The sequence below is a fragment of the Diabrotica virgifera genome, chromosome 1 (assembly GCF_917563875.1).
Source record: "Diabrotica virgifera virgifera chromosome 1, PGI_DIABVI_V3a".
In the NCBI taxonomy this organism is placed as follows: domain Eukaryota; kingdom Metazoa; phylum Arthropoda; class Insecta; order Coleoptera; family Chrysomelidae; genus Diabrotica; species Diabrotica virgifera.
Window position 1 is genome coordinate 151825025 of NC_065443.1, and position 12096 is coordinate 151837120.

General features: G+C 34.7%; 1 protein-coding gene across 1 annotated transcript; it reads right to left on the reverse strand.

The window, feature by feature from the left end:
• Positions 1 to 534: 534 nt before the first annotated feature.
• On the reverse strand, positions 535 to 4722 carry LOC126881219 (uncharacterized). The gene is made up of 2 exons (XM_050645357.1): positions 4035 to 4722; positions 535 to 653 (listed from the first exon to the last, which is right to left on the reverse strand). The coding sequence occupies exon 1, from the start codon at positions 4677 to 4679 to the stop codon at positions 4041 to 4043; it is 639 nt and encodes a 212-aa protein (XP_050501314.1). The 5' UTR covers positions 4680 to 4722; the 3' UTR covers positions 535 to 653; positions 4035 to 4040.
• Positions 4723 to 12096: the final 7374 nt, after the last annotated feature.

The window sequence follows — 12096 nt, forward strand, 5'->3', positions numbered from 1 at the left end:
TTACGTATTAGAAGAGTCAATACATGTTTGGTTTACTTTAAGGCTCGTTTTATTTCTTGTCTGTTCATAAAATAAAACATTCATAGCCGAGGGGTAGTCCGTTGGAACGGACTGGCGCCCCTTATTACATCATATTTAGGTCTATAAAGAACTCCGACCCACTCCGCTGCCTGACAGGGTTCAGCTAGCCGGACATACCCCTATGTCCCCCCTTCTACTTGTAAGTAACTTGAAGGGTGGGGGTGACAAGAAGATGTTACCTTTTTCTAAAACACCCTGTGTAAAGTACTTGATCAGAAGTGGTTATATTTTTGTTCTGTCATATATTTCTAATTGTGCAACTGTCGTTTAGCCACGTTTCACCCATAACCATAATGGCATAATTATATATTTTTTAACCTTTTATTCCAACAATACATCTACAGTCTACTCTTATAGAACTTTATATACCATTTCAAGGGTAAACTATAGATGTATCGTGATCCAGTGGCTTTATTTGGAATTCAATTTATTTGGAATGATTAAAACTCAAACTGGTAATTATTTTACTTTTATTTTAAATACTAAATAACACTGTTTACAAAATTAACTTCTTTGTGACTAGAAATATAATAAGGTTGTGTTCCACAGTGCAAGGTCCTTAGTGTCGTCGCCTACAAACAAAAAAATTGCATTCAGTATATTTTCATACATCAATACTGTGTAAAGTAAATAACAAAAGTGTAAATCAGTTTAGTCTCAAAATATAAAATTTATATACATAATATATAATATACATACATATAAAAACACTTTTCGAGTTTCGGTGGGTTGGAGTCAATAAAAAGGGGCTGAAATACTATTTTTTATTACTCGAGCTTTCGAATGTGTTTACATTCATTTTCAAGAGGCTTTGGCCACCCGGGCGATTTTTTACGGCGCGATAATTTACGGCGCTTATTGGTTTGACTACCTCCTCCACCAATTTTAGATGTAATCATTTCATCTTGTCGATATTTTCGTCTTCGTCGTCGTGCTCTACGTTGGGGGTGGTCGTTTGTTCATGGGCCTCATTACTGGTGGTTGTCCAATTTAGTAGCTCTTGGAAATGCTCCTTCCATCTTTTCATAATTTCGTCTTCATCTGTCAGTAGTACATTATCTTTTGATTTGATCTGTCTTATGTTTGGTTGTTTGTCTTTTCGTAGGTTCTTCAAAACTCTGTAGAATAACTTCTGATTTCCTTGACTATTTTCTTCTAATCTTGTTCCAAATTCTTCCCAGGATCTCTGTTTGGCTCGAATTACTAGTTCTTTGACATTAGTACGTTGTTCTTTATATAGCGTGTAAATATTGTCTGTTCTGTCTCCGAGGTATTGTTTCCATAAACCTTTCTTTCTTTTCACTTGATATTCAATTTCTTCGTTCCACCACCTTGTCTGTTTTATATTTTTATTCACTGCTATTGTACCACATGTTTGTTTTGCTGCCTTTAGGATGGTATCCTTAAATTCTAGCTATGGTTCTTCTAGATTCAGACTTCGCCATTTTTGTCTTCTGTTTTCGATGTGTGTTTCTGAAGTCTTTTTATGTTGTTCAGCAATCTTTCTGTCTTGTAACTTATAGATGATTGCTTCGTTCCTATTCTTGTTCTGGCTTGTCTTTTTTGTTTTTTCTTGATGGTTATCATCCTCAATTTTCCACTTAGCTACTAATAAGTAGTGGTCCCTGTAGATTTCTGCGCTTCTATTAACTTTCACATCAGTTATTTATTTTCTATTTTGGCTGTTGATTAGTACATAATGTATTATTTATCTTTCATTTCTGCTTCTAACTTCTCTGGTATATTTGTGTATATATTTGTGCATGTAAAACGTATTTGTTACTATCTAGTTGTTCTCCATACAAAAATATAAAATTTACTTATAAAAATTAATTTTCGAAAAACTTAAACAGTTCTACGGCTATTTAGATACTGCTATAAAGCGAGTTATTAAGAGGCTTAAGATATTATCAGCGCATCATTAATATTTTTTTTTTTCGAAATTCTGCGAACTTTCAACTGTGCGGTAACAGAGTGTCGGAGTATCAAAAACGGAGGCACAATATTTGTGATAATAATTATACTCAAAATAGGGGCGCTAAGTGTTGCCAAGTCAGCCAGTTCGATTTCTTGTTATAGATAATCAATTTTAGTATTTACAATGTGACACAAAATCTAGGCATGAGATAAAAAAGTTTATTTGGAGAAAGTGCATTTTTTGTTCTTCTTAATTGCGATATGGACTGGCGAAAAACTACGAAGTTGGTATGAAATTCTGCTTACTAAATAATCTACCAAGAGTGTCGAGAAGTTCATCTTCCTACCAGATAAGAACCTACATAAACGTCTTCAAATGCTCAAAATAATTGGCCAAAAAGATCGACCTTCCATTAAAGGAAATTTCAGAGAAAAAAAATTACCTATGAGATATCACTGGAGTTAAACTTTTTAGATAATTTGCGGATATTGACCTATATATTGAAAAAAAAATGATAAATGAGGTCCTGATCTAGAAAACCAAATTATGAAAAGATCTACTTTAAGCGGTGGACGTCTGAATTATAAAAACTATAAAAGTTTTAGCAATAAGACTGTATCGTCGCATACAGAGCATACCTTAGAAAGACAGCGTAACCAATACACAGGTATTGAGACGAATGGGTAAAGAGATGGAATTGTTAACGATAGTTAAAAAGGAAGTAAACGTCATATCTAGGTCATGTGTTCCATAATTCCATAAGAGCTGGATATAAACTTCAATAAAACAAACAAATGGATACAAATATTTAGGGATAACTTTTACAAATAGAGGATTAGATGATACGAATGTAATCAATAAAATAAAGAAAGGAAAGACAATACCACGACAATTACATTCGATATGGAGGACGATATAACAAGTAAAACTAAACACCAACCCTTTGAGACAATATTGTAGAGATGCTATACTATAGGACTTAGAGACGTGGGTGTATAAATAATGAAAAACAGAACAAATGCAAGGGAAATGATGTTTTGGGGAAGAAGTTGCCGAATAACACTAGTAGGCAAAGTGAGGAACGAACGAATTAGAAAACTAATAAATGTGAATGAGGCATTAAATGACGAATTAGAAAAAAAAATATTTGGTGTGGGCATATATGAAGGATGGGCAAGCCAAGAATACCGCTGAGAACTTGGAAATAAAAACTAAATAGAAGAAGGAAAAGAGGACGTCATAGATGGCTGTGGAACAGACAAATAAAAACAATAATGGAGTGACCTCACTGAAGAAGATATATTATATAGTAAAAACACAAACATAATTTTCAAGTATAATCATGCGTCGGAGTGAAAATATTAATAAATCAAATAAAAAAAGAGAATCCAATCAGACAAAAAAAAAGAGATCCAAAAGAGAGTTTATCCAATCATAATTTAAATCGTCCAAAACATATTACAAAAAAATCAAAAATAGAGCAAAAAGGTGAGATGTAGTTTGTTTATGGGACTACCAAGACAATAAATATATGATATAAAATTAGATTTTTGGTAAAAATGGTATCAAAATTATACAAAAACCATTTAAGTGAAAAACTATAAAGATGTATAAAATATATGGTACGAAAGCTTGTTCTTTCAACAGTTTTCTTCGAAATTATATTATATTTTGGAAATTCACACAAATTATTAATAAATGCTTTATTTGTCGTTTTAATTTCCAGTTCAGAAATTTTCGTTTTTAACAGAAATTTTAAAAACTTTAAATAACACTTTTCTCTTTAAATTTTTAGTAAAGTTTCCCAAGGGTATATTACGTAAAAACTTAAAATATGCATGGAAAAAATGTGTTTATGTATGTACTAAGAAAATTAAATAAAATAATGACTTTTAAGTAGGTATAAAATAAGTCAAAATAAGATGATAAACCACTTAAGCTTCCTACTTATTACTAAATAACTTTGAATATGAATTTAAGTTAAAAATAAAGTACCAAATGTTAATTAATGGTAAAGTTTTTTTAAAGTATTTACCTCCATTTAAGCATTTTCTTCTTGGCAGTGGTAATCGGTAGGTAACTTCAGACCATCTTGGTTTGCTGATTTAGCTAGAGCACATCCAGATTTGGCAACAGCTTGCATGTAAGGCTCTGCCCTGGCAGCAAGAGCTTCACCTAATTTTGACTCTCCTACTTTCTCCAAAACTTGGTGAGTTCTTTGTCTCATAGATTCGGCAAGTGGGCTATTGATTAATGCATTAGCTTGCTCTTTAGCCTGGTTTAGAACACCGGTATCGTCGATTGATTTATATAACCTACCGGCTTCAGCTTGAGCTTTTCCGATGATTCCAGTGTCTTCAACTTGCTTGTAAAGTTGTCCGGCTGTTTGCTTGGCCTTGTCCATGATTCCAGTTTGTTCAACTCTTTTGGCAAGAGCATCTGCTCCAGCTAGAGCTCTGTCGATAACTCCAGTTTCTTCAATTTTCTTGCCAACTGCTTGAGCACCAGCTAATGCTTTGTCGATGACTCCGCTCTCTTCGATTCTCTTGGCCATTGCTTCGGCACGTGCAGCTGCTCTTTCCAACAAAACAGTAGCGAAATCTTTTTTTTCCTCGGTAGGAGCTGACAGCACCTGGCTGGCGCAGACACCAACTAGGAGTAAATAGGTGAACCACTTCATTGTTATTTGGGCAATTTTAGTCTAGAACTACTGACAATTTTTCTTGCGCTTGACTGTTATATAAGAAGTGTTATCAGAAGCAGTCAAGATAAAAAGGATTATCTTGCACCGATTTCCTTTTAAAAAATATATTTAGTTCTGAATTCGGTATACTTATTATCTGAAGAAATTAAGGGGGAAATTGCTTATTGGATAACGTTGTTTTTAAGAAATAAGAAATATAAAAAAACACAATTTTATAAATATTTAGACTTGTGTTAGACACCCTTTACCACTCTACTAATACAAGGTTATTGATTAGTGTGACAGTGACCAGTGAATCCATTATAGAAATAGATAATAAAGAAAAGAGTAATAAAAGGACACCTCACTACCACTACTTCTTATGGAATAGTGGCACCGGTCAAATTTAAATAATTAATGTTCGGTCAGTGATATTAGTCGAGGAAATAAAACTGAAAAAATGGCAAAACCTCGCAATTTTTTCGTCCAGCATCGATTTGTACAAAAAATTGGGATTAGGCTCATTTTGCTCTCTAGTTCATTTTCTATATTGAGTCGTTGTACACTTTTGGTTTTTTAAGGGTGAAAACTAACCCTAATTGTAAAAAATTATAAAATAACATTTTAAATATTGTCAATATTTGGTTCTTATGAGTTACATTATGATTGTTTTATGCTTTAAGATATAATATCATAATATTTCAACCCTTAGAACCCCCTTGTTGGAGCTACAGTAAAACCTGTCAATAACGGCCACTAAAAAAGAAGGAACTATTGGCCGATATAGAAAGGTGGCCGGTATTTTCAGTTTTTGTAGTTCACAAATATATAAAAGATAATTGGAACTTTGTTTATTTTGTTAATAAAAGCAAATATCATTATATAGGTACATAAACGGAAACTACTAAAACTACTTTATTATCCTAATATAAAACAAAACTATACTACTGAAGAAACAGATTGATGTTAAGCTTTTTTAAAGAATTTTTCAACCCACTTTTATTTTTTTTATATCCTTTGATAGTTTGAGTTTTTACAACATACTTTTCGGCCAACTTTTGTGAATTGTAGTCATACTTATAAATTAGTGAGATACGTTTCTCTTTTAAAACACTTTTATGACATTTTATTATAGGATTTTAAGAACCTATTGTGACCACGGACCCGATGCGGGGTATTTAATCTCCTGTTTAGGTAGATACAATAGGTCCTAATACTTAAGTAGTACTGGGAATGAATTTCCATCAACAAATATACAAAATTATTTTAACAAAATTATTTTGGCCAACATCCACATTCAATTGCTAAAAAATGGGCTTTAAAAATATGTGATTATTTGGCCGCGTCCGTATTATAAAGGTGACCGTAAAGCAGCTCATAAATAAGGGAATATACATATGTATAATTAGTTGAGAATTTTGAAACCGGCCGTAAGGACAGGTGGCCGATTATAGCAGGTGGCCGGTAACACAGGTTTTACTGTATACAGATTAAGCCAAATAAAAACGGAACATATGCAGTTAATACAGCGTATCGGAATTACGTTTGAAATAGTCGACTAATATAAAAGTTTGACACACATAAATCATAGCAACTCAACTACCTGTCTTCTTTTAGGCTAAGGCTACGGCCAGACAAGCGACTATTTACGGCGCCATAAGAGCAGTAAAATGAAGCGCGAAAATTGGTCCCGCGGTGAGTGTAGGGATGGCCAGACTGAGCTGTAAAATATCACGAAGCAATATCGAACGGGTCCATCTTCTGCGTCGTGTCGCAAACAACTGGACCTAGGTCCAAATTTGTAGCTCATCTAGCCACAACCACGACCAAAACACTGTATTTAGTTCTCGCGACATGCCGTAATTTACATCCCCGTCTGGCCATGATTTTTACTGCAGTTATTTCCGCTTCATTTTACTGCTGTTACAGCGCCGTAAGAGCAGTAAAATGAAGCGGCCGTAAAAGGCATGACCAGATGGGGATGTAAATTACGGCGTGTCGCGAGATGTAAATACACTGTTTCGGTCGTTGTTGTGGTTAGATGAGCTTCAAATTTGGACCCAGATCCTTCTTACCAGGACCCATTTTCGCGCTTCATTTTACTGCTCTTAGGCGCCGTAAATTGTCGCCTGTCTGGCCGTAGCCTTAGCCTAAAAGAAGACAGGTAGTTGAGTTGCTATGATTTATGTTTGTCAAACTTTTATATTTTTCGACTGTTTCAAACGTAGTTCCGATACACTGTATTAACTGCGTATGTTCCGTTTTTATTTGGCTTATTCTGTATATAAAAAATTGACTTATCCTAAAAGACTAATTTCGGCTTGCATCGATTTACATAAAAATTTGAGATTAGGATCATCTCACCCTGTACTTCATATTCTATGTCATGCTTAAGGGCGTTGATTATTTTTAAGGGGTGTAAACTACCCCTTATTGTCAAAAATTATATACAAACCCTGTAAACTTTAATATGGGTAAAATTGGTTAAATATTGATTGTTTTGTGCTAAAGGATATAATATCATATTTCAACCCTTAAAAACCACCCTTGATACCATCACAATTTTTATAAGTAGATAATATAATAGATCTATGCAGAAAAAAACGTAGAAGTAAAGAACTACAAAAACATTTATTTACACAAAAATACGAATTTACAAATATGTACAAAAACAAATACAAATAGTTTTTTAGTCATCTTCCAGTATACGAACCAGTTCTGTGGTATTATAGACATTGTAAATACTCTATAAGCGGACTATTTGAATTTTTCGAAAAAAAAAATCGTTTTATAAACGTAGCTCCTTTACCTTTGGCGATAAAAAGTTTTTTCAAGGGGATGTTTACTCGTAAATAGAGGTTTTAAACAGCTATATCTCGCTAACTATTCACTGTAATGAAAATATATGCACAAGAAATTTTAGGTATTAAAAAAGCTACAATTTAGTAATGTATAATTTTTTTCAAATCTCCAGTATTTTCGGAGATAGTTTGAAGAAAATGGCGAAAAATGCGGAATTGCAAAAAAAATTTTTTTTTCCATTCCAATTTTTCTAAAATTAGGCCCTTTAAATGGGTCAAACTTCTTGGGTTTATTGATAATACAAATACAAAAAGAATTACAGAAAGGTGAAAACCAATTTTTAATTAGGCGCGTAGTTAGGCAGGGGGTTGTTTTCACTGATTTTTTCATAAAGAATAGCAGGTACCGACCTTTTTTTGATCATAAGTGACTTAATTCTTATGCTATAAACTTTTTATTATTTTTTTGAAGGGTCTGATTGTATCCTTGAAAAAAGTTTATCTAAGATTTTCTCGAAAAATGCAAAGTTTTCCCGTTATTTGGCTTTGAATATTTCAAATTATACATTTGACGAAAAAAGCTAACCTTTAACATGCCATATCTCGGTTTGTATTGATCTTATAAATATTATAGAAAAAGAATTTGGTTTATGTTACTAACAGACACAATTTCGGTCGCTAGAGTTTTTTATTAAATGAATATTTTTCGAGTTATTCTCAAAAAAGTGGATTTTTTCGTCGCAAAACTGTTACTTTCAACCGCGAATAACTCGAAAAATATTAGTTTTATGAAGGAAATGTAAAAACATTTTTTTCTTAGAATTACGTTTAACATCTATTTACATGGTTAAAATTTAATAAAAAATTCCCACCCCCAAGATGAGGTGACAACCACCCCCAAGGTTTTAGCGTACAGCGGCATGATATAGAAAATGATCCTTGTACTATTTCCTACCGTCTGTGAAAATTTCAAGTGACGAAAAAATTGCGAGCCAAAATGCTTCATTTGTTGGCCTATATTTCTCAGTGCATAGATTAAAAAATCTATCGGACCTTGAAAACTATTATTCTGAAGCTGCAGCCTTCTGAAATTATTGAATTCAGGTGTTCGGTTTACGTTAATAGGATACATCAACTCGTCATCAAGACGGACAACTCATTCCAAAATTGTTGCTTTAATTTTGAATACACTAATCACAAAAGTATGGCATAATTTTTGAAACATAAAAAGTTTAAAAATACATAATTTTTAATTTTTAGCAGAATGTTATAATACCCGTCTCTCATCGTCTACTTTAGGTGTCTACAAACCCATAACATTTCAAGTTGAAGCGTGTTTTTGGCGAAAAAAATAACAAGAAACAAAACGTTGTTAAAGCACAATATTTATTTTGGACATTTTTTGTGTTCGAGAATTTGATCTGTGCACTATGTCTGCTTGAGTTTTCAATGAGGAGGTGCGTTCTTACAAAAAATGAGTAATATAACATCAAAACAAGCAGCAAGCAGCCCAAATTGTAGGTTTAATTGGAGATGGCCGATCGCAGCAATATCTTGCTGAAGTTATGGGAATCCACCAATCCAGCGTTTCAAGAGCTTTAAGAAGGTATAGAGAAAGTGAAGGATACAAAAAAAGGCCAGTTCCAGGACTTTCCAGGTGAGCGAACCCAGCAGATGAACGTTATTTACATCTGCAGACTTTGCGTACACATCATGTTACAGCTAGACAATTGCAAAATAATCTTTCCACAGCCCATGGCCGTAATGTTCGGTTCGTAAAGTGCCAATTCAGTTAGAAACAGATTAAGGAAATTTGAAATCAGAGTCAGAATAACTGTTACTGCTCCATTGTTAACGAGGGCACACCGTATGTCACGTTTAAGTTTTGCACCAAAACATGTCGATTGGGATATTAACTACTGGACTAATATTATTTTTATTGATGAGTCAAAATTTGCACTTTTTTGGATTTGGATCCGATAGACACTTTGCACTGTCAGATCCACAAAGTGCATATTGATTCCTTAGTAAAAAGAATATTGGTCCAGTAGTTAATATCCCAATCGACATGTTCTGGTGCAAAATTTAAACGTGCCATACTGTGTGCCTTCGTTAACAGTGGAGCCGTAGCAGACATTCTGACTATGATTTCAAATTCCCTTAATCTGTTTCTAACCAAATTGGCACTTTATGAAACGAACATTACGGGCCACGGGCTGTGAAAAGATAATTTCGCAGTTGTCTAGCTGTAACATGATGTGTACGTAAAGTCTGCAGATATAAATAAAGTTCATCTGCTGGGTTCGCGCACCTGGGAAGTCCTGGAACTGGTCTTCTTGGGTATCCTCCCCTTTCTTTATACCTTCTTAAAGCTCTTGAAATGCTGAATTGGTGGATTTTCATAACATCAGCAAGATATTTCGTCCATCCCCAATTAATCCTACAGTTTGGGCTGCTTGTTCTGACGTTGTATTAGTCATTTTTAGACATCTTATTTTTTAGATTTGTAGACACCTAAAAAAGACGATAGGAGGGGTATTATAACATTCTGCTAAAAATTAAGTATTATTTTTTAAATTTTTTTCTGTTTCAAAAATTATGCGATACTTTTTGTCGAGTTATTAGTGTGTCTAGTCTTTTTTGATAAGTCACATTTTATCGAGATGTGGCTTCTTTTTCAAAATATGCCTAAAAATGTAAGTTATAAATAAATTTTTAGATTATTAACAAGTGTCTATAATCATACTTAACCATATACAAATATGTGGTTCATTCGACAAATATTCAAAATATCTCGATAAACATTGGCTTATCAAAAAAGTACTAAGAGACAAGAAAGTTTTAAAAACATTGTGTTTAACTAATGGTGCCACAATAATAATTGAATTGGAACGTACACAAAAGTTTGGGGGGGTTTAAGAGAACATAACCCTCATAAAATTTTTGTGGGGTGCACAAATTTCACTTTAAATTTTTTTTAAGATGTTACCATAAAAATTTTACACGTCTATTTTCAATAAGAAATCTCTAAGAGTTTTCGATATATGAAAAAAAAATCGATTTTCATTTTGTAACTTCAAAGGGCTGTAACTTTTTTTGTGTGCACTATTGTATATAGGTAAGCGAGGTTCAATCAACCTATTTTTGACCCCAGAATATGTGGTATAATTTATGACCAATATTTTCGGGACACCCTGTATATATTCGGACCTTTGTTTCCAATCTTAGGTGTTTGTTTTTCCAAATTGTGTCGTTTAAGCATCCAGCCATTCCACTGGCTTTAATTATTTGGTCTTTTACCTCTTCTTCGATATTGTTGTCGGCTGATATAGTATGGTATAGTTAGACCCAAACCCAGACATCCAAAGTGAAAGTTATCTCACACACTCACACTCGCCGATCATCCCACCCCCTAGGAACATGTGTGTACCGCTGCTAGACAGCGGGACCCACATGTCCGAAAATCAGACCGGTCACGCTCCAAAAGAGCAAGTCATTTTGGATCGGTACCTATCTGACCCCCAGGTTTTTCCTCCACCCCTCCCCAACGTGTGACATACGCGGGGAGGCTATGATCTTTGCGTCGGGTGATTTGGGAAAGAGAAACACCCTTCGCTTTAGCATGGTTGTGGTTAGGCCACCTCACTGTAGGGGTAGCTGTGTAGCTTTTCTCCCTATTTACTTTACTGATTCTACTTTGGTATTGACATGAGTTTGGACTGAAGTCCCTAAGAGTGTGTTTTCTCGCGGAGGGACACCAACCTAGATTGATGTCACTCCGCGGGGAAACCGTGTAGTGAGCTCGGTCACTCAGCTGCCGATTTGGCAAAATAAATTTTGTTCTCCTCGGCAGCTGAGCACCCGATGAGTCTGGCCATCGAGCCCATGGTTATCGCCCATGGTCTCGATGCTCAGAGTTTCGCGATGGTTAGGTCTCTCATTCGACCTGCCTTAAGGGCCTGAAGCCTAAGTGGCTTGTACAAGGTGACCTGATGGGTCCCTTGTACCCTTAATGTTGAGTATGAGCCGAGTGGGTACGGTCAGTGTTCACTAATCTTCAAAGTATACTTAATGTTCACTTGATTGCGACAATAAAGGGTGTTTTGTTAGTTTTATATATTTTTTTGTGGGTTAGTGTATTTTATGTATTTTTTTTGGTGAGCACGATCTGGCGTCCAATCATCTAACATCGATTGGGCCCCAGAGCATGATCTTTTTTTTTTTTTTTTTTTTACCTATATTGCGCGGTGTGGTTTGACTACTCTGTAACTATCTCAGACATCATGTTCTTCTGCTGGGACCAGTCTATATCCCAAAAGTTGTTGTTTAGGCCGTCTATGTACCGTTCTAACGTTTTCGTCATAATCTGTTAATTCCCTTAGCCACCTGTTGGGGTGATTTCTCACATTGGTGAAGATGTCATACGCTTTTTCGTCCATGGTCCTTAGGATTTTTTTCTGGTCTGTGTCCCGGTATATGTACCGCAGTGGTACATATCTGGGCACGTTTAGGGCTTCTCTGATTATATAGTTTTGGCAGACTTGTAATTTCTTCCTGTTGGACTTGCACGTGTGTCCCCAGGCTGCTGATGCGTATGTTAGGGTTGGCAGAAT

What these genes read in the sequence shown, in the direction of transcription:
- LOC126881219 (XM_050645357.1), bottom strand. Translation starts at nt 4,679, where the DNA reads ATGAAGTGGTTCACCTATTTACTCCTAGTTGGTGTCTGCGCCAGCCAG.